This window comes from Melitaea cinxia, chromosome 28, assembly GCF_905220565.1.
Source record: "Melitaea cinxia chromosome 28, ilMelCinx1.1, whole genome shotgun sequence".
In the NCBI taxonomy this organism is placed as follows: domain Eukaryota; kingdom Metazoa; phylum Arthropoda; class Insecta; order Lepidoptera; family Nymphalidae; genus Melitaea; species Melitaea cinxia.
Window position 1 is genome coordinate 4,445,363 of NC_059421.1, and position 23,433 is coordinate 4,468,795.

At 39.6% G+C, this 23,433-nt stretch overlaps 2 protein-coding genes across 2 annotated transcripts in view; one reads left to right on the forward strand and one right to left on the reverse strand.

Moving 5' to 3' along the window:
* LOC123667650 (ryanodine receptor) overlaps window positions 1-23,433 on the reverse strand; it is a 178,661-nt gene that overhangs the window by 41,915 nt on the left and 113,313 nt on the right. The window contains exons 54-72 of the mRNA XM_045601509.1: window positions 22,459-22,576; window positions 21,921-22,135; window positions 21,583-21,730; window positions 20,994-21,188; window positions 20,543-20,674; window positions 18,620-18,749; window positions 18,376-18,524; window positions 17,511-17,659; window positions 16,652-16,814; window positions 15,321-15,513; window positions 14,694-14,771; window positions 14,315-14,435; window positions 14,016-14,109; window positions 13,420-13,557; window positions 11,890-12,046; window positions 10,969-11,291; window positions 9,902-10,056; window positions 8,982-9,159; window positions 7,476-7,611 (exon numbers count right to left, since the gene is read on the reverse strand). Coding sequence (XP_045457465.1) covers window positions 7,476-7,611; window positions 8,982-9,159; window positions 9,902-10,056; window positions 10,969-11,291; window positions 11,890-12,046; window positions 13,420-13,557; window positions 14,016-14,109; window positions 14,315-14,435; window positions 14,694-14,771; window positions 15,321-15,513; window positions 16,652-16,814; window positions 17,511-17,659; window positions 18,376-18,524; window positions 18,620-18,749; window positions 20,543-20,674; window positions 20,994-21,188; window positions 21,583-21,730; window positions 21,921-22,135; window positions 22,459-22,576 — 2,972 coding nt within the window. The remainder of the gene's footprint in view (window positions 1-7,475; window positions 7,612-8,981; window positions 9,160-9,901; window positions 10,057-10,968; window positions 11,292-11,889; window positions 12,047-13,419; window positions 13,558-14,015; window positions 14,110-14,314; window positions 14,436-14,693; window positions 14,772-15,320; window positions 15,514-16,651; window positions 16,815-17,510; window positions 17,660-18,375; window positions 18,525-18,619; window positions 18,750-20,542; window positions 20,675-20,993; window positions 21,189-21,582; window positions 21,731-21,920; window positions 22,136-22,458; window positions 22,577-23,433) is intronic.
* On the forward strand, window positions 3,273-4,203 carry LOC123667649. Its single transcript, XM_045601508.1, has 3 exons — window positions 3,273-3,505; window positions 3,575-3,651; window positions 3,909-4,203. Exons 1-3 carry the CDS (start codon window positions 3,361-3,363, stop codon window positions 4,170-4,172), a joined length of 486 nt encoding a protein of 161 aa, XP_045457464.1. The 5' UTR covers window positions 3,273-3,360; the 3' UTR covers window positions 4,173-4,203.

A 23,433-nucleotide genomic window follows, 5' to 3' on the forward strand; every position in this document is an offset into this window, starting at 1 on the left:
CAGGATTAGAAATGAGACTATCCGCAAGAGAACGAAAGTAACCGACATAGCCCACAGAATTAGCAAGTTGAAGTGGCAGTGGGCTGGTCATCTGTGTCGCAGGACCGATGGCCGTTGGAGAAGACGGGTCCTGGAGTGGAGACCGCGTCTTGGCAAACGCAGTTTGGGACGTCCTCCGGCCCGTTGGACCGACGATCTACGTAAGATTGTCGGTGTAGGCTGGATGAGGATTGCGGAAAACTGGGATCTGTGGCGCGAACTTGGGGAGGTCTATGTCCAGCAATGGACTGCAATAGGCTGAACTGATATTAACGTTAACTGTTTGTGATAAAAAATACCACCACTACTTGATTACGTCAATGACTGTAAACATCCCACTGTTGGGCATAGGCCTCCTTCTCCGTTTAGGAAAAGGATCGGAGCTTAATCGACCATGCTGCTCCACTGCGGGTTGGCGGATAGGCTTTAATTAGAATTAGATTATAATACGTTCGAGGTTTGTTTTGATACGTTAAAATTGATTATACGAAATTCTAGTAACACTTCGGTAATTCTTGTAAATTTGTAGGAAACTGCGGGTAAGTAGATAACGAATTAAAACATTATAAAAATATTGAAAATGCATTGCAAGTCATCTATAAAACAAATATAAGTTGCATGTAATAAAATTATAGTTATTTATACTCTAGATTCACATATTGTGACTATGTCGTGTTATATCGAAAACAAATAAAATACATAAAGTCGTATACTAAAAATTTTATTTGTCGTTGATGGAAAATATAAATAAAATGTTGCGTTTCTCTGAAGTATTTTCAATATTTGTTGCAAGTAAGTATATTTATTCTTACAAATTGATTAAGTAACATTTTTAAAACCTAAAATTCAAGTTATGATATTGCAGGCAGTTTGTGATAGTGAAAAATCATCAAATTTTTTAAAAAACATTTTCCTTGCGAGTGAAGCATTGCAGACGTTTTTAAATAAATACGATGAAAACCAGAGAAATTTGAAATCTGATGATAGTTTACAAAATAATTCTACTTCATCTGATATTGACGAAAGCTCGAATACTTCGTTAAACGAAGAAAATAAGAAACAGAAGAAGCATTTATTTGGTAAAGATCAGCATATAAGTATCAGTACAATACACCCTGGAACAGTAGTAATATATGAAAGTACTTCAACTGAAGCAGAAAATATAAATTTTTTGGAAACTAATAACAAAGCTACAAATAAAGCACATCGACTACATATTGTTTCAAACCAAGTTAATACCGATAAAGATTCAGATCACAATGATTCAGACGAGATTCAAGAGATACCTATTGAGATATCAGCTAAAAAGTATAGAATAGTACACAACAAAACCATAAACAAGAGTGATAAGAAAGTCCATAAACGTAATAAACCTAAAATATTTCAAAACATTTTGGGGGAAAAAACTAGATTCAGTATTCAACGTTTTCGTTCAAATACAAATAAGAGTGACATAGCGGAAAGTAAAATAGCAGAAAATGCCAGAAGAATTAAAAAGGTAATATATTCAGAAAGGTTTTCCCCAAAAAACATTTGGCAAGAAATTATTAGTAAACCAATACAGCTAAATAAGGATAGTGATTCAGGCTTTAGAACTGTAAACTTTAGAAGTAAGAATAATGATTATATACCATACGTTATTGTAACAGAAAATAAAAAGGTAATTGTTGCGTAATAAATGCATAAAAAAAAAAATTGGAAAAAATATTTATTACGTCAAGCATATTTCATTTCAGGGGGATGGTAATTTAGATAGCAAGGTTAATAATATAGCGACGAACAATCAACCGAAACCGTTAGATAAAACGAAATCAGAATATTTACGAAAAACATATGGTGATACGTGCTTACAAGTTCCTACAAGGAAATGCTATGAAGTTAGTTTTTTCATTGAATATGTTTCTATTATCAAAATAATAAAATAGCATTAACATTTTAATGTATACCGCATTTTCAAGGTCATAAAAGCAGTTAATAAAGTAGTATGTAAACGTTTCCAATGTAAATCGGAATTTAAAACTAATTTCATAGAAAATGGCAAAAAAGGATGTCAGAAAGAATTATTATACATTGAAGTTAAAGATGATAAAAAGGATAGTAGCTCTGTCGGTAAAAATGATGATAAAATTCACCCCTTTTTACTCAGAAATCACAGACGCAAATGTAAGTAACATTATGAGATTATTTTTCATATGTATTTTCATTCATTTTTCAAAATATATTGTTTTATTTTTGTTTCAGATAGTTTTGACAATGCTTCTGGAGATAAATTCTTTGATAAACGCTACTTAAGGAAAGCCACGGTAAATAACCATGAAAGTTAAATTTTGTATATATAATAATTTTGTGTGGTTACAGCATTATTTTATATCGATATGTTTAGTTACAGCATTATTTTAATCGTAACGACACTCCTGAGTCAACCAATAATAGTATTCCATCGAAACTTTTATCTCTTCGTGATAAGTATGAGAAAGAATGTCAAGAAGAAAACAGAAAAAAATGTAAAAATGCTTGTAATTATGCTATAAACAAAACATGTTCTACACATTCTTGCGAAAGCAAAAAAAATAGGGCCTTTAAGAAATCTTGCAAAGAAGAATGTAATAAAGTTTTCATTATAGAGGAAGATAAAGATTCATCCAGTGAATCAAGTGATAGTGATTCGAACGATAGTGATTCTGATGATACTGATGATAAATCTGATCGAAGTAAGAAGAATAATAGTGATTAAATAGTAACATAATTATATTCTGTAAAATTTTAATTAGAAAATACAATAAAAATAAGACCTTTCATTATTTTCTTAAGATTTAAAAGTTGTAAATTGGTTTTTCGTTTCCAAGTATTATCAATGCAATATAAATGAAATGCATCGAATCGTTAAATTGATTTTTGTTTTATTTTCTTTGAAATCAAATTTAAATGATATTTTTGGTTAAATGTTCACTTTGCTTTTTTATATTTTGTTTAATATATTTGGTAAGCATATTTCAGTTAAGAAAAAAAGATTAAAATTTTTTATATTAAATGAAACAAAGTCCAGACCAATTAAGCTAGAATCTCTAATCACAAAATAAAGAGTATTTTGTATTTTAAGGATAAATGTGAACCAAAAGTAAGTATAGCGATTATAAATTTACCTGTTGAGAAACGGAAAAAAGAAATACGTGAAAATATACTAAGGAATAAGTATGGCGACGCTTGTATAAAAGTAGGTGTAAGAAAGTGTTTCAAGGTAAGCTCTATTTGAATAGGACACAGAATTTGAAAGAATAGTAAGCACGTATTTGCTTGTTTTATAAATTATTCCAGGCCCTAATGCAAGTAAAGAAGAAGGTCTGCAAAATGAGCTCCAGGTGTCGCTCAAAGTTCAAATCTGATTTTAAAAAGTTTTCCAAAATCAGTTGTATTAATGAGTTTGACTATAGCAGAACGAATAACACGAAAAAGTATAGACAAAGAGGTAAATTCAAATAATACCGAAAGACATTTGAAATTATCCAATTGATTTCTTTTCTACAAATATTTTTAGGCAATTATAGATTTGGTGACGCTGAAAAGCAAGATTTTGTAGATACTTGTATTCCTCACATGGTACCTCAATATAAGGTATGACAAGGCTTTATCATTTAACTGTAGTAGTTAAACAATATAAAGATATGATTTTATGAGTATATTTGTGACGCAAACCAAATTCGGAATTTAAATTCAGACACCAATTATGATTCATGTTACATTATCTTGATTTTTTTTTATCATTTTCCTGTAAGTCAGTATTAATAAATAAGACCTATTTTAATATTTTTCAATTTGAAACAATAATAATATACTTCTTTAGTGTACAATGAAGTAATATATTGTTACAGAAAATGCATGACAAAACTCTTCGTAGTGATACACTAAAATTTTTGATTGAGCGAATACTACGTAGCAGTTCGGAGAGAAGGTGCGAGAGATTAGCGAGACAGAAATGTTTTAAGGCGTGTTATTATGTGCGAGATGAAGTCTGCAGAAAACATAGTTGTAGCAGGCTAAGAAAAAAGGAATTTAAGGAGGAATGCAAGAAAAAATGTAAAGCTGAATACATTGTGCAGAAAACGTCTTCTGTAAGTTCGAGCGAAAGCGATTAGGAATACTACAATTAATAAATTATTTAATATTCGAAACATGTACTTTTTTTATTACAATTCAAGCATTTGAAATAATGTTTTCGTATTTCGTCGTGTTACGAAATATTTAAATATTTTTTTCTTTGAATTACCGATTTTGACTAAAACAACACGATTGGTTTGAGATAATTTTACCGTAAAAATCGTTATATCCGAAAAATCTGTGAGTAATAAAAGGGTTGATTTAATATACTAACTGTTGTTGGATATCATATAACACTGATTAATTTACCTATACCTATTTGGATTAATACTGAGTTTTTATTTTCTTCGACCGATTTACTATTTGTCAAATTTCTATTTTTGTGTGATAATTTTTTTATCACAAAATACACATACATTTAAAAACATATAAAAAAAATTCGTCACAAGCAACAATACAATATAAATATCTTTATTCCACAAACTAAGTACTATATTACAACGATAATATGGCAACAACATCAAAAGTAGTAATATTAGCATCTGGAGCCGAACTAGGTATAGCCCTAGCGCCTGTATTATACTGCCCGCACTATACATATACAGGTGGGCCAGTACTCACGCAGCAGGTCGGCGCCGTACTCGCAGTTGGCGAGGTGGTCGAACATGGCGGTGAGCACGGGCAGCAGCACGCCGTTGATGTAGCCCAGCGACGTCGACGTCTTCAGGTGCGAGTACTTGCCCTGTATTATACTGCTCGCACTATACACATACAGGTGGGCCAGTACTCACGCAGCAGGTCGGCGCCGTACTCGCAGTTGGCGAGGTGGTCGAACATGGCGGTGAGCACGGGCAGCAGCACGCCGTTGATGTAGCCCAGCGACGTCGACGTCTTCAGGTGCGAGTACTTGCCCTGTATTATACTGCTCGCACTATACACATACAGGTGGGCCAGTACTCACGCAGCAGGTCGGCGCCGTACTCGCAGTTGGCGAGGTGGTCGAACATGGCGGTGAGCACGGGCAGCAGCACGCCGTTGATGTAGCCCAGCGACGTCGACGTCTTCAGGTGCGAGTACTTGCCCTGTATTATACTGCTCGCACTATACACATACAGGTGGGCCAGTACTCACGCAGCAGGTCGGCGCCGTACTCGCAGTTGGCGAGGTGGTCGAACATGGCGGTGAGCACGGGCAGCAGCACGCCGTTGATGTAGCCCAGCGACGTCGACGTCTTCAGGTGCGAGTACTTGCCCTGTATTATACTGCTCGCACTATACACATACAGGTGGGCCAGTACTCACGCAGCAGGTCGGCGCCGTACTCGCAGTTGGCGAGGTGGTCGAACATGGCGGTGAGCACGGGCAGCAGCACGCCGTTGATGTAGCCCAGCGACGTCGACGTCTTCAGGTGCGAGTACTTGCCCTGTATTATACTGCTCGCACTATACACATACAGGTGGGCCAGTACTCACGCAGCAGGTCGGCGCCGTACTCGCAGTTGGCGAGGTGGTCGAACATGGCGGTGAGCACGGGCAGCAGCACGCCGTTGATGTAGCCCAGCGACGTCGACGTCTTCAGGTGCGAGTACTTGCCCTGTATTATACTGCTCGCACTATACACATACAGGTGGGCCAGTACTCACGCAGCAGGTCGGCGCCGTACTCGCAGTTGGCGAGGTGGTCGAACATGGCGGTGAGCACGGGCAGCAGCACGCCGTTGATGTAGCCCAGCGACGTCGACGTCTTCAGGTGCGAGTACTTGCCCTGTATTATACTGCTCGCACTATACACATACAGGTGGGCCAGTACTCACGCAGCAGGTCGGCGCCGTACTCGCAGTTGGCGAGGTGGTCGAACATGGCGGTGAGCACGGGCAGCAGCACGCCGTTGATGTAGCCCAGCGACGTCGACGTCTTCAGGTGCGAGTACTTGCCCTGTATTATACTGCTCGCACTATACACATACAGGTGGGCCAGTACTCACGCAGCAGGTCGGCGCCGTACTCGCAGTTGGCGAGGTGGTCGAACATGGCGGTGAGCACGGGCAGCAGCACGCCGTTGATGTAGCCCAGCGACGTCGACGTCTTCAGGTGCGAGTACTTGCCCTGTATTATACTGCTCGCACTATACACATACAGGTGGGCCAGTACTCACGCAGCAGGTCGGCGCCGTACTCGCAGTTGGCGAGGTGGTCGAACATGGCGGTGAGCACGGGCAGCAGCACGCCGTTGATGTAGCCCAGCGACGTCGACGTCTTCAGGTGCGAGTACTTGCCCTGTATTATACTGCTCGCACTATACACATACAGGTGGGCCAGTACTCACGCAGCAGGTCGGCGCCGTACTCGCAGTTGGCGAGGTGGTCGAACATGGCGGTGAGCACGGGCAGCAGCACGCCGTTGATGTAGCCCAGCGACGTCGACGTCTTCAGGTGCGAGTACTTGCCCTGTATTATACTGCTCGCACTATACACATACAGGTGGGCCAGTACTCACGCAGCAGGTCGGCGCCGTACTCGCAGTTGGCGAGGTGGTCGAACATGGCGGTGAGCACGGGCAGCAGCACGCCGTTGATGTAGCCCAGCGACGTCGACGTCTTCAGGTGCGAGTACTTGCCCTGTATTATACTGCTCGCACTATACACATACAGGTGGGCCAGTACTCACGCAGCAGGTCGGCGCCGTACTCGCAGTTGGCGAGGTGGTCGAACATGGCGGTGAGCACGGGCAGCAGCACGCCGTTGATGTAGCCCAGCGACGTCGACGTCTTCAGGTGCGAGTACTTGCCCTGTATTATACTGCTCGCACTATACACATACAGGTGGGCCAGTACTCACGCAGCAGGTCGGCGCCGTACTCGCAGTTGGCGAGGTGGTCGAACATGGCGGTGAGCACGGGCAGCAGCACGCCGTTGATGTAGCCCAGCGACGTCGACGTCTTCAGGTGCGAGTACTTGCCCTGTATTATACTGCTCGCACTATACACATACAGGTGGGCCAGTACTCACGCAGCAGGTCGGCGCCGTACTCGCAGTTGGCGAGGTGGTCGAACATGGCGGTGAGCACGGGCAGCAGCACGCCGTTGATGTAGCCCAGCGACGTCGACGTCTTCAGGTGCGAGTACTTGCCCTGTATTATACTGCTCGCACTATACACATACAGGTGGGCCAGTACTCACGCAGCAGGTCGGCGCCGTACTCGCAGTTGGCGAGGTGGTCGAACATGGCGGTGAGCACGGGCAGCAGCACGCCGTTGATGTAGCCCAGCGACGTCGACGTCTTCAGGTGCGAGTACTTGCCCTGTATTATACTGCTCGCACTATACACATACAGGTGGGCCAGTACTCACGCAGCAGGTCGGCGCCGTACTCGCAGTTGGCGAGGTGGTCGAACATGGCGGTGAGCACGGGCAGCAGCACGCCGTTGATGTAGCCCAGCGACGTCGACGTTTTCAGGTGCGTGCCGCGCAGGTGCGAGTACTTGCCCTGCACGGGGATAGCACACATTACTAAACTGATGACCACGCGGTGTAAACGAAATTTGATGTCCAAAATAAAATACAGATTACTATTCGAAATTTCCATGAAGTTGGAAGTTACGAGGAGTAAGAAATGAAGCTAGTTAATTGGTAAAGGGGAAATTAAAATTTAATTGGTAAAGGGTGTTTGTGCAGTCCTTGTCGATCTTCCCACCTCGGAGAGCACGTTAAGCCGTCGGTCCCAGTTGTTATCATGTACACCTGATAGCGATCGTCACTTATAGTAGGGAATATATCCGCCAACCCAATTTGGAGCAGCGTGGTGGATTAAGCTCTGATTCTTCTCCTACATGGGGAAATAGGTCTATGCCCAGTAGTGGGATATTACAGCTGAAGTATAGTAAAGGGGAAAGTGGACTATTAAAGGGGAAATTGGAGAAGAGAATTTAAAGTGTTAATGGTGTTTCCCTGTGCTAGCGATTTTATGATCGATTAATACTTATGAGAAAACATGTTAGTTCTGGTAATACAGAAGTATGCCGTGGTTTTTGTGTTTACAAGGATAATAATAATAATAATATTATATTCTTTATTGTACACCAAATTATAAACAAACAGTAGAAATTACAAAAAAAAAAAGATGTACAAAGGCGATCTTATCGCTGAAGAGCGATTTCTTCCAGATAACCTTTGGGCACAGGACATGATATAGTAGTGACGGATAGGAAGTGTACAATATTCTTAAGGATGAATAAAAATAGTGTATAATAGATTCATTAATTCATACAAATACACATATAAGTACAAATATCCATATATAAATAATCAAAATAGTATTAATTATACGTGTATAAATGTAAAATATATATTAAGGATTACAGATTAGTAGCTAGACAACACTCCTCCAAGCTCAACGGTGGAAATAAATCCATAAATTGAATACGTGAACCTGTAGACCTGACTTTCTAAGGCTGAACTTATTACAAAAACCATCTCATGCCGGATATCGAAAGATAAGATTTAAAAAAAAAGAAGAAATTCTATGATATGTTTTAGAGACTGTCTTTGCCTCCAAGTAGATCTTACAGATTCAATATATTGCAAAATAGTTTCTGATGGTCTTAAATAAATTGGTGTGCTTTAGACAACTGAAGTAAATTTTCTCCACAATAGGGTTGCACTGTGTCATAGATATACGAAACATAAGTTTCGTATATCTAAGACAGAGCTGTGAGAGAAAGAGAGAAAGAAAATGTGCACTTTTCGTAACGCTCTCGTCACGTATTCCTCAGCTCACTCCCCAAGTCAAACGTGCGTACAGAAGTGATACTTCAAAATCCAAGTCTACTTAATATACAATAATAGGGTCCCACTTACGTCTTTCAAGTTCATGATGGTGTGTCCAAGGTCGTCAGCCACATTGTTGAAAAAGGTTAGCATGGACGTGCGGATGAACTCGGGGCAGTTCTTCACGAGGGACTTCGCATCGATGCCCTTCACTAGGACTTGGAGACAGCGGACCGTTATCCGTACGTCTGGACCGAAGGCCGCTAGCCTGTTGGGATCATTAGATTTTCGTGGAAAATATTTATTTATTTATTTATTTATTTATTCATAAGTCAACACCAACAAGTAGTACAACAACAAATACAAAATTAATAAAGTTAACATCAGTATCTAGATAATTGCCTACTTTTTTACAGGTGTTCCTAAATTACTAAGAATATCGTCAAAATCGAAACAAGTCAAGTTAAAAATTGTCCATTTAGTATACAGTAATAAATATTCGAAATTAAATTCAATATAAATACACAAAATAAAATCAACATTAATGTCAGAGAGCAATATTAAAACAAAAAGTCAAAAACATTCAAAGTTTGTTCACATTTAGTGTGAGTGCATAAATATAAATTACGTCCTTACAAAATAAATTAATTCAAATTAAGCTAGTAAGCTATATTGTACAGAGTTTTTGGATTGGTTTTAAATTTTTGACAGTTTGTTTTTTATAATAACTAAAAAGTTGCAAGTATATTTTTATAGTTTAGGTATAAAAGTTTTACACTCTAATTTTCATATGTAAATATTTTATTCAATATTATTAAAATGCACATCATCGAATAATGCTGTATATGATATTTAACAGCGACTAAATGATTAAACAGAGATTTAATGATATTTTTGATAACTTCCAACGATTAAAAAACACATCAGATTGAGTATATTTTCTAAATAGAATAACAAAAATTTCCACGAAATGTTCTGATATTTTTGTAACAGCAGGTACAATATATTACCTGGATCTTAGCAAACTAGCCAGTTTGCAGAATAGAGCGGCAACCATTTCCTTTTCCTTCAGACTCGCCGCCCCCACGTTGTTGGTAGCGGTCGCCACCGCGATGAAGTAGTTCCGGTGAGTGGAGAAGTACTTCTCCATTAGAGGAAGTACCACCTACATACCAACGTAGCGCGTCAAATATAAATATAAACCTATTAAATATGCAACTGAAGTGATAAACTTGATACCTGGTTTAAAATGTTTTATAGATGATTTAAATCATAAGTTATTTAAAGTTATTAAAGTTTTGTTAGTGAGTACAGAAGTACTTCTTCATTCTTCATTAGAGGAAGTGCCACCTACATACGAATGTAGAATGTCAAATAAAAATACAGGCCTATTAAATATCCAACTGAGGAGATTTAAAACATTTTATAGATGATTCAAATCAAAAGTGTAATGGCCCTTTGAAATGAAATTATATAAGTTACGTGGCCCAAAAGTGTTGCTGTACTATCCATCTTAACATGTTTAAATATATTCATGCAACCTGTGACGTATACAATGTTATGTTACGTATTTCTTAAACTACCCGCTATTTCTAAAGTTACCTTAAACTAAAGTTGAGATAGAATGAAATTAAGCTACATAAAAAAGGTTAATATGAAATTAGTACCTTCTTGAAATACTTTAGCTCCGACTTGTCTTGCTTGTAATATAATAAAAGTACAAAAACACCAGTAGATATAAAAAAAGTTATTTCGAAAAAGTTAAAATATGGAATTTTAATTAATAGAAAAGTTATAGTTTAAAAAACTAAGTTTAATTAGAAAAAAATATTTAACTTATGATTGTAATATTTAATTAAGAATTACGTGTTAAAAATAACATGCAGCTGTGTCAAGCCAAGTGTTTGAAGTAATTAAGAAGAAAAATTAGTAAAATATGGTTATCTAATTGACTACATTTTTTAATTACATTACAATTAAGTAAGAATATAAAAATGGAGTTCAGATAACTTGAGACAAAACTCGACTTTTCTAGAATATTTTCGGACAAATTCTCAAAGGAGGTAACGAGACATACCTTGGAAAAGAATTTGATATCCCTCGTACTTGTTTTAAAACTGCTACGTCTGCTGAAGGTAGTGGAAGGTTTCAGGAGTTTCATGTTGATTGTGGCTCTGTCTATATACTGAATCAGTTTCTCTAGTAAAGAATACGCGAATCTGAGTTCTATCGCTACGCCAGTAGTTGTCTGTTCCGTGTCTCCTTGCGCTGTTTTCGGTCTGTGTAGCTTGTAGCCTTGGTATTGGAGATATTTCAGGAATTCCTGAGAACGTTCTCGATCTTTCTTCTTTTCTTTATCCGTTAGAAGATCGTATGGGACTAATTGAGGATGAATTCCACCTAAAAACATATTTAAGGATTATTTAAGCATAATAGAATACGTGTTTTACAAGACTATGCATTTTAAAATAATAATTTATAAAATCTGCTAATGACGATTTCATCAATTGGTTGTAGGTTTTTTTCAGTTTGTCTTGTATCATAGGAACAATTTTAAATTTAACCATAGTCAACTGAAAAAAGTGACTATTATAACTCTTTGTTCTAATATAACTATCGCAGGACAATTAGACAGTCAGTTTTTTTCAGACACTATTAAAATTGGTCTATTGAGAATTGGTGTATTCAAAACCATCAAAATTTTTAGCTTACAAATAATGTCAATATTTTTAATGATAATATTTTATTTTATTTTATTTAGGAAACTTACAGTTAACATTAACAATAATATAAATTATAACAACAGAAGGCCATTGACAAGTTTCCACGTGTAGCAATAACTTAACAATAGTGTTGTGTTGGACTAATAGGAAATTAAAAAATTAAACAGTATTCATAAAATTGTTCATAAAGAAAAAAATAAATAGATAAAATACGCCAATTTATCAAGAGTATTAAACACTAACCAATTTGTGTAGCTTTTTTACTTTAAACCCACCTCCATTAGTAACCAATTCTTCTTTCTTCTTCTTCGCCCAGATGTCATGCGCGTTTTCTGCTAACCTCTCCGCCATGTTCTGCATCTCTCTCGAGAGAGTCAAGTTGGTCATGTCCACTGGGTGGGGGTTGTAGTTGAAGGGCGTCGCTGAATCCGTCTACAGAAGACCAACAATTTACTAGCTTTTTTAGTTCTACCCTCTTAAATGGAAGAGAAAATTTTGCGGAAGGTTGAAAGAAAAGGGATTTTTGAGTTAAGATTAAATGTTTTGATTCAATCAATGAATAAAATGCAGAAAAAAATGTAATAAGAAATTAGAATGTATGGTTTTATTAACGTAGGAAAGTAACTTTTTGTGTAATTTTTTACTTACTTCACTTTCGGGAGTTTGCTTCGGTTAGCGATAAAATAAACAAAGTATTAGTTATGTGATCCAACTTCATGAAAATATATTATGATTATAAAGAACTTTGAAATATTGTTATGTTTAAATACCATAAAACCCTAGAGTTTAGGGTGCAAGAGAGTTCTAAATAAATATACACACATACCGCAAAGAACTTTACCCTTCTTTCAAGATGGTCAGGTAAAAAGGTGTTCTTATGTTATTTAGCTAGTAATAAATAATAACCTTTATAAATAAGTGACTAACTGTTAGCATTGCTTCCTCCTGCGCGCATGAAAAATTACATTTAGTTAGACACAGCTTTAATATGGCAGTTTAATAACAAAAACATTTATATCATATGATTGTTGATACATAAATATTTAGTTACATTATGTTAAATTTATAGTTTACTTGATCTTTGTTTAGATTTTAACGTATAAATATTTTAACAAGTCGATTAACGATAGTTAATTTTGTTTCCCATAAACATATTATTTAGTTTATCAATAAGCAAAAAGCAAAAAACAAAAATCAAGTTAATTTAAGCTTCTTCACATCTTTATGATTTGAACATATATGTATAATATCGGACGATCCTCATAGCGGAAGATGGAATTTGCTTTAGTATTTTACCCGAGGATTGTATAACAAAAGAAAATTCTAGTGAAATAAAAGAAACGATTGACACAACAAATCAGAAAAATTCAAATTAGGTTCTTAGCTTTAAACGTTCAGCATTTTGAGGGTATTTAATTAAAAGTAGAATTTAAAGAATTACGAATAAAAATCCCATATAGACTATTGGTCAATATAGATGAAAAGTATAACGTCACTAGTGACTAGCTATTATACAAAATTAGCAAAATTCTAACTACCCTTAAAATCGATAAAATGTTATAGTGTATGATCTGATTTACAAAATGATATTTCCCCCTTTTAACATCAGTCAGACTTAGAATCTCGTCTGATAGACATTGAATATTACTCACGTCAAGTCACGTCAGAGTAGGTCATACTTACGATGTCATTGGTATCCAACTCGCAAAATAATAAATACCCTCATTTTTTTTTTTTTAGACTAAGAGTCCCGTCCGATAGAACAGTGAACATTACTCACGGCATCCGTCAGGAGTCGTACTTACGATGCCACTCTTGGACTGCCGGCGCATGGAGCTGCGGTTGGTGCTGGGCAGGTCCACCTCCGAGTGCTCGACGGACCAGCCGATGGCCAGCAGAGCTTTTAGCGACTCGCGCACTGGTTCCTTGTAGCGCTCTTTTTCCTGAAACAATGTATTAAGGCTCCCAATGTGTTTTGATCAAAATGTTATCTAATGGTATTGATGACTTTTTGGTGTTTACTTCTAAAGAAACGATTTAGACGTGCGGTATGTAAAATATGGGAAGTTAAATCAAGTGTAATGATGCGAAGCATCAGTGACGCTGATCGATCGTAATGGTTTTTAATAATTGCTATGAGTTTTTGGTCTTGGTGAAAAAAGGCCAGGTCAAGAGTACCCTAAACCGAAGAGCATGTATGAAGGGAATACTGAAAGTGGACGAAGCGAAACAAGTATGTAAGGATCGTAGCAAGTGGAAAGAAGTGGTCTGCCTACCTCTACGGGAAAGAGGCGTGATTATGTGTATGTATGTATGAGTTTTTAACAAGTATTTGATGCTTTTTACCGTATTTAGCTATAGCAAGATATATAACAGAACGAATTAAACATTATTTACTCACATAGTCATTAAGCATGTTGTAGGGTTTGAGACGCGGGTGGCTTTTCTGACTGTCGGACCACGAGTCTCCGTAAACCCAACCATTTTCGATTTTCCTAGTGAAACAAATAGAAGTGAACATTAAAAAGGACATTATAAACATTAAAAAAAAATAATTAAAAACGTTTATATATGTTCTACGATAATTATTATCGACTCGAAAAATTTATGAAAATATTTTTTTATTTTAGTGACAATACAAGCAACATTAAATGGTACACTAGTGACACAAGTGTGCCGAGTGACGTCACAGGTCAGTACCTCGAGGCCCAGGCGTCGTGGTAGTGCTCGGAGAACTTCTGCACGATGGTGTTGAGGTCGTTGTTGAGCGCCACCGACGACGTGTTGATGGGCTGCGGGTCGTACTGCGGGTTGTCCGCGCCTGCCGGCAGGTGGCGACACTGAGCTAGCGGGGACTTTCTCTTACCCATACACTTAACTATGGTGACGAATTTGTTCTACTATGTTTTTAATAAGAGCTAAGGATATAATCGCTTGAGCTGAATGAAGCTTCACTTATTCGCAAGCAAATATTTTCATATAATGTTTCAAATTTCCCTAACTTAGTATGAATTTTTCTTAAATGTCGATTTATGAAATTATTTATGATTATTCTAATTCTATGGAAGCGACAAAATACCTGTAGCTTGTGTTTCCTTTCCGTAAAATTCGTCGTCGTAGTTCTTCGAAAGCGAATAGTCAGGAGGTAGAGCACAACCTAAAAAATAAAAATATAAAAGACTTAAGAGAAGTAATGATAATAATAACAATAATATACTTTATTGCACTCCATTAAAAGATACAAACAAAAGTAGTACAATTAGAGGAAGATGTACAAAGGCGGTCTTATCGCTAAAAGAGCGATTTTTTCAATAACAATTTCAATAAAAATATTTATTCAATTTAATAAAAATATAACAATTTTAGAAAAAATATTACAATCTACTATCAAAAATCATTTTAACTACATATTAAATGACATTGATTGATTGGTTTCATGGCTTTCAGTTGTGCCAGAGAAGCACGGTTGATTCCGCCAATGTCACGTAGAGTGGAGAACACACGCAGGAGATTGATTGATCGGTGCAGTTGAGATAACAGTCTCAATTTAATTTTGAAAACAGGCAAAATAGTAAGACTTTCATTGTTACACCTTAAATGACATTAACTCAATGCTAACTTCTTACTATCAACAAGATATAATTTAGAGTCGCGTTTTTCCATTTTCCCAAATAACTCGCAGACGAGAACACGGAGGTAAGCTTACCGATAGCGATGAGGCAGGGCAACGCCTTCCCGAAGAGCTCGGGCTCGTAGTCCATCTTGCTGAGCGAGTCGAAGATGTTGGAGAACAGCATCATGGTGAGGCGCTTCTCCTCGTCCGACGAGGCGCCGTACACGCCCTGGCCGCCCGTGCTGCCGTAGTACTTGGCGCAGCGCTCGTAGTGCAGCGTCAGCAGCTGCGACATCGGTACTCTGGCTTACGGGCCTCGCACCCACATCATCGTTCCAGCCTATCGCAGTCCACTGCTGGACACAGGCCTCCACAAGTTCGCGCCAAAAATGCGTGAACTCATGTATGTTGCCCATAGTCACCACGCTGGGCAGGCGGGCTGGTGACCGCAGGGCTGGCTTTTTCGCACCCACATATTGTATTCTAATGTTTACGCGATTTTATCGTGGTTTATTATGTTTTTTAGATGTATGACGTTTCGGATACTTTACAGCAACCATGGTCACGGAACGGCGTCCTCGTATCGATAGCAATTTTGAGGCTCGTTTGAAAATTCATCGAAAGTATAGTAAAAGTACTCAACACATTGTGGATAACATACTCGTATTCCAAAAATTTTGTGCTCGTTAGTTAACTTGTCCAGTAAAAGTAAATCAAGCTATATAATAATGAATAGGTATGTTTTGGACTATGGAATGTATGCAAGTGCCATCATAAATGTTTAAAGGAAAACTTTACATGGACTAAATAATAATCATCGCGTTTAACAAACAAAGAAAGACCGCCCGTGCCCGCCCGTGCTACTGTAAAATTTAGCGCAACGGTAGGAGTGTAACGTAAGTAGCTGCGGACACGCTTTTATCTAAGCTCTTAGGCTTCGATTATTTTGAGGCGCTTTCAATGACTTAACAAAATATCGAAAGAACCCTTGCCAGTTCTTAATTTTACAGATTAACAAAACATCAAAAGCATAATGTAAGTAATCTACACAAGACATTGTTCCGTAAAAGCAATGAGACTGTTAGCATAGCTACATTACTGTAAGGACGAGAGTTTTTATATTTTAGGAGGAAAACTTTGCATGGACGAAATAAAAAGTATCGCGACGTACAAACCTAGCATACCAGCTCCTGGGGGGGATTGGGGATTGGGTCGGCAACGCACTTGCGATGCTTCCAGTGTTGCAGGCGTCTATAAGCTACGGTAATCGCTTACCATCAGGTGAGCCGTACGCTTGTTTGCCGACATAGTGACATAAAAAAAAAACATCGTAACAAGATATAAGTCGCAACGAAAATGTCCTAGAAATAATGAATCTAAAATTTTATTATGAAAATTGTTCTGCCCTGGGGGGGGGGTCTCACCCTTAGCGCGACGGTGGTGTACTCGGAGAGGCGCGACACGTCGACGGTGAGCTTGCGCAGCAGCTTGAGCAGCATGGAGGGCTGCATGGCGGCCGTCAGCGCCACCAGGAAGTCCGACACCGCCTCGCGCTGGCCCTTCGTCAGCATGCGGTTCTTCGACAGCCTGCGTACACAGAGCGTAAATCATTTATTTATTTTATTTATTTAACAATTTATGTACACTAGGAAAGCAAAAGGAAATAGCTCTTATAAACAATGCTGGTACAAAGGCACTACTTATCCCATGATGGAATCTCTTCCAGTAGTCCTGCTACAGGAAACTTATAAAACAGTCGCAAAATTAGCGTGTACAATCTAAACATATAGATAATAAAAATATAATATAAATACATAATTATACAATATATAAATAAATACATAATAATTTATACACACGTAGATACAAATAATACGATACTTATAAATATAATCATGCGTCTATTTATATACGCATTTAGCCTGTAACATCCCACGGATTCATCACACATCCCACATTATTTACACTTTTTGCACCCCAACACAAAAGGAACATACATTTAATTAAGGAAACAAAAATAATAAAGTTGCATTAGTTGCAACAGGCAGTCGGTTAAAAAAGGAAGAGGTTATCAATTCGACCGTTTTCTTGTGTGTTTTACTTCAAAACTTTTTACTGTATGTACTAATTTTGATGACTTTTATCGTCTCGCGCGGTCCCAAATATATTTGATAGAGTTCGAACGACTACATTTTGATTTAATTCTAATAATGTATATTGTACTATAATTGTCGTAATACTAAATAGAAAAAATGAAACCTAATTGACTAATTCCCTACTGACCTGTAAACAGTATGCAGTGTGGCATCTAACAAGCTGGCGTAGTTTTCGGCTTCGTTGTAGAAGTTAGCGTGCTTGATCAAAAGTGGCAAGATGGAGTTGCCGATGTAACGGTTCATGGACAACGCCATGTCGGACTCGCAACCGTCGTTCTATGGGGGAAAGAAAGTAGGTATTTTCAGATTGTACGATATACTTGGAATTCTTAAGCAAGCCTTAATGATTATGTTGTATTTTTTTATTTGTATAAAATATAGATTATATTTTAGATAGGTGGATGGACGTTTTTATAATTTTACGCCCAAAATCGTTCATCGCTCAAGATATCTTATATAACGTATATTAAAGTAAAGTTTTATGTCTTGAGGAATAATCCCCTGAGTACAGTTTTTTTCATAATATCTACTAACTTTCACTTCAATTTAAACTCGTAAAAAACTTAAAAAACATACACATATAGTAAATAACAAAACAATACATATAGTGAATATGAATTTCACAATAAAAATATTTCATATTACACATGCTTCATAAAAGCCTATGCAGATTTAAAAATCTGGAAGAATTATAAGCCATAATAAAATCAACAATTCAGGTGAAGCCACCTGCAATAGCTGTACATTATTATTAAGATATACATTTATTTGAACGAAAAAATAAATAAACGATGAATTGAAAAGTAAGAAGAGATTAATAACATGTCGAGACGGCATCACATTTTAGGATAAACGATTTATGAGTACATTAAAAATAAGCCTTTATTCAAATATATTAATCATAACGCTGTAAACATGCCAAATATATAGGCCTCCATTTAGAATAAAAATCTTTCGTTCTTCTAAAAACTGAGTCCATATTTTCAACTTACCCTATCTAACATAGTGGCTGCTCTCAGATCAGGCAGAAAAGCTTCTTCCAACAGCCGATAGAACAGTTCCTGTGTTTCAATGCCATACACGCGCTCCAAGAAGAGACCCACGCTCTGTTTGTGACCAGGGATGAGGCCGGAAGGCATATCTGAATAAATATTTTTAAAGGTTTTTAAAAATCAAAAATTTGCCGCTGGAAATTAAAGTATTTTCAATATAAGGATTGTTTATATTGTAATTTACCAGATTTAGGTCTTTCTTCGCCTGCAGCGGGATTGTTTAGCGTGAAGCGAAGACTAAGCACTCCTTGCAAGTCTTCTAATGGTACCAGAGATCTCAGAATAGCTCTCGCTCTGAGAGATTCGTTTTTACCCTGGGAAAAAGTAATATGTTATTGTAACATGTGTTTTTTAAAAGAAAGGTCGGATGAACAATCATAATTACATTTAAATTTACAAAACAATTATTGTTCTGATTGATAACAACTAAGTAAATATGACGAAATACCTCTATTCAGAGCAATTTCATTTATTGTTGAAATTTGTAGGCAGTCGGCAGTCCTCGTGCGACAGTGGCCACACGCGGCGAGCTAGTGATGTCAGTTACCAGCGCGATGACGGCGGCGTCGGGCGCGCAGCGGCCCAGCAGGTCGACGAGCGTGCAGTAGAAGTTGAGGATGTCGATGTAGTCCTCGTGCGGCAGTGGACACACGCGGCGAGCTAGTGATGTCAGTTACCAGCGCGATGACGGCGGCGTCGGGCGCGCAGCGGCCCAGCAGGTCGACGAGCGTGCAGTAGAAGTTGAGGATGTCGATGTAGTCCTCGTGCGGCAGTGGACACACGCGGCGAGCTAGTGATGTCAGTTACCAGCGCGATGACGGCGGCGTCGGGCGCGCAGCGGCCCAGCAGGTCGACGAGCGTGCAGTAGAAGTTGAGGATGTCGATGTAGTCCTCGTGCGGCAGTGGACACACGCGGCGAGCTAGTGATGTCAGTTACCAGCGCGATGACGGCGGCGTCGGGCGCGCAGCGGCCCAGCAGGTCGACGAGCGTGCAGTAGAAGTTGAGGATGTCGATGTAGTCCTCGTGCGGCAGTGGACACACGCGGCGAGCTAGTGATGTCAGTTACCAGCGCGATGACGGCGGCGTCGGGCGCGCAGCGGCCCAGCAGGTCGACGAGCGTGCAGTAGAAGTTGAGGATGTCGATGTAGTCCTCGTGCGGCAGTGGACACACGCGGCGAGCTAGTGATGTCAGTTACCAGCGCGATGACGGCGGCGTCGGGCGCGCAGCGGCCCAGCAGGTCGACGAGCGTGCAGTAGAAGTTGAGGATGTCGATGTAGTCCTCGTGCGGCAGTGGACACACGCGGCGAGCTAGTGATGTCAGTTACCAGCGCGATGACGGCGGCGTCGGGCGCGCAGCGGCCCAGCAGGTCGACGAGCGTGCAGTAGAAGTTGAGGATGTCGATGTAGTCCTCGTGCGGCAGTGGACACACGCGGCGAGCTAGTGATGTCAGTTACCAGCGCGATGACGGCGGCGTCGGGCGCGCAGCGGCCCAGCAGGTCGACGAGCGTGCAGTAGAAGTTGAGGATGTCGATGTAGTCCTCGTGCGGCAGTGGACACACGCGGCGAGCTAGTGATGTCAGTTACCAGCGCGATGACGGCGGCGTCGGGCGCGCAGCGGCCCAGCAGGTCGACGAGCGTGCAGTAGAAGTTGAGGATGTCGATGTAGTCCTCGTGCGGCAGTGGACACACGCGGCGAGCTAGTGATGTCAGTTACCAGCGCGATGACGGCGGCGTCGGGCGCGCAGCGGCCCAGCAGGTCGACGAGCGTGCAGTAGAAGTTGAGGATGTCGATGTAGTCCTCGTGCGGCAGTGGACACACGCGGCGAGCTAGTGATGTCAGTTACCAGCGCGATGACGGCGGCGTCGGGCGCGCAGCGGCCCAGCAGGTCGACGAGCGTGCAGTAGAAGTTGAGGATGTCGATGTAGTCCTCGTGCGGCAGTGGACACACGCGGCGAGCTAGTGATGTCAGTTACCAGCGCGATGACGGCGGCGTCGGGCGCGCAGCGGCCCAGCAGGTCGACGAGCGTGCAGTAGAAGTTGAGGATGTCGATGTAGTCCTCGTGCGGCAGTGGACACACGCGGCGAGCTAGTGATGTCAGTTACCAGCGCGATGACGGCGGCGTCGGGCGCGCAGCGGCCCAGCAGGTCGACGAGCGTGCAGTAGAAGTTGAGGATGGCGGCGCCCGTGTCGATGTAGTCCTCGTCGTCGTCCGACTGCGGCAGCGGGTGGCTGAACTAAGGGACAAAATGATAAAAAATGTTTATACAGATTTTTTTTATTTTACTAGATTGTCCAAACACCTCCTGCCCACCTCTAGAAGCTCTGGCTACCCTATTCACTACATAAACACAACACATCAGTATTATTTCGCTGTGATTTACTTTCAAATTGATATGTTATCCTGGCTGACCAGGGCAGTATCTCAACTTTATAGAAAATCTATTTTCCAAATTTTGTTCGGGTTACCTCCTGCTCTGCCCTAAGCCAATGTTATTTATTTTAAATATCGTATTCAAAAGTATTAACGAAATTCTTGAAAGAGTAAAGACTTACGTTAATATCTCCTTCTTGCTCCATTTCTCTCAGTTTTCGTCTATCAGCTATTCGCTCACTCATTTTGTTCGCATCGACTATCGCTTTCAGCAAACCTTCTCCTTCACCCCTCAGCGCTGGTCCCAAGCATTCTGGTCTTCGGATTAGAAGACGGATAACGAGGTTCGCGTTTTCTTCAACACTTTCGCCATTTACCTATTGCACAAAAGTAGTGAGATTATGTTATAGTTTAGGATCACGTGTAAAATTTAGGGTCAGAAAAATAGTTTGATATTATAATTAAATAGTGCGATTACGAGGTTTTCATTTATGTGGTATAAAACTAATTCATCAAGCGAATACGTATTAAGTGCGCGACACAAGATTTTGGTATCCAAACCTCCATTAAAATATATTTTCCTTACTTATTTTTACGAACACATAATACACATACATAAAACGGTCACCAGATATTAAAAAATGTACTTTACAAAACAAAGAAATATTTGGAATGATATCAAGATAAATGTAGTTTTTAAAACTTTATTACATTGCTACTTTTATTGGTTACTAAATTGAATAATTCGAATATTAGATTGCCTTCACTTACCCAAACACAGAATCTCAGGAAGTCCAAATAACGTTCACCTTCCACTGGATCCCAGCCGAGGTCAGGGTAGCCTTTCTCTATCAACTCTGAATTGCTTTGAAGACCACAACGGGACAGATATACCGCTATCTTCTCCAAGTAATGTTCTCTGTTTGGAAAACAAGAAATGTGACTCTAGTTAGAAAATGAGATTATATTTTACTAACAGTCTATCGCGTTAAGGAAACAAGGATTTATAACTACCGCTTAGCTTAAGCACATCCCTTGGAAAATTAAACTTTAGTAAATTAGAACGCCTGTTTGAAGGGTTTACTTCAAGTGACCAATTTAAAACAAACCTTAAAGCGAGAGCCAGTTCTGTATTTTCCATCAAACTGGAATAAGCGACGTCAAGGGGCGTAGAGCCTCTGAGCGAAGGTCTTGAGAGCAGGATGTTTGAGTTTTCAAGTAGAAAGTCGAAGTGGTCGAACATGGCCTTCTGGTTCTGTCGACCGGTACGACAGAAGTAGCAGAGAAATCGACAGCAAGCTACGACCATTTCGTGTGACGTGTCCTGAAAATAGTTTTGTTTTTATTGTGGGTTAATTTCGTGAAGTTATTACGTTAAATGAATGAATAGAAAAATGATATCGTTGAAATTTGTATTAAAAAGATATAAAAATTTGAAAAGATATGTTAAACCATAGATAAGGTAAGTGGATATTTGTATTAAGCAGCGGCTTACACTGTGATTATTTGGGCAGTAATTATATATATATTTGCAGTGATCAAAAACTAATCTGGGAAGGATTCAAAAGGTGCCAAACATGAGATCAAATGCAGTTAACTAGATATTTCCATTAATTTTTTCCAAACAAGTGCGAGTGTACGGGTTACCTTCTCCTTGTCGTCCGGCGCCGGCGGCGCGGCGGCGGGCGCGTCGGACTGCGCCTGCGCGCGGCGCCCGAGCGTGTTCATCATCACCGCCATCACGTTCTCGTGCACGCGGAGCACCCTGCAGGCAGGCCGCACGCTAAGTCACTTGTGACATTGCGTTCGTCCATAAATCACAACCATCCAAGGCTCAAGGGGGGGGAGGATTCGAATAAAACGTCACGAAATACCTTTTTGTAACCTTTTTGTGAGACATGCTGCGAACTTATATAAAAAATGTCTTAGTTAATTACTTTTAATCGATAAGTTTATATTGTATCTCTTTTTTTTATTTTAACCTGATGCAGTGTGTTTTCACAAATAAATTTATTATTATTATTATTAAATATCAAAAGGAGAGGGGGCTCTATTCAGGTTTGACTCCTTAACCCCCTCAGGAGTTCTGGTCACCTTACTTACCACAGAAACACAACACTATGTGGGAGCAGTATTATTTGGCTGATGGTGACCGCAGGGTTGGTTTTGTCGCACCGAAGACGCTGCTGCCCGTCTTCGGCCTGTGTATTTCCAAGCCAGATGTTGTATGGTTATCCCGCCATCAGTCGGCTTTTTAAGTTTCAAGGTGGTAGTGGAACTATGTTATCTTTTACTCGCCTCCTAGGACACTCACGGGAAGAGAGGGGGTGGCTTTTTTCTGCAGTAACCACACAGCTAGGGGCACACATAGGGAGGGTATCATTGTAGTTATTTGATAGTACACGAAATTTGTGCTTAGTATGAAGTATGGGAGGCAGCCCAAGTGGCCGTTCTTTCACTTATAATAATAATAATAAAACCTTTTCTTTCTAAGAATCATAAAATAGTAACATAACAAATGTGTTTATAAAATTGACCCTAATCTCGGTTTGCCTCTTGGCATAGGTCTCCTCCAGTGATTTCCATTGAGCTCTGTCCTGTACATTTCTGATCCGCAAATGG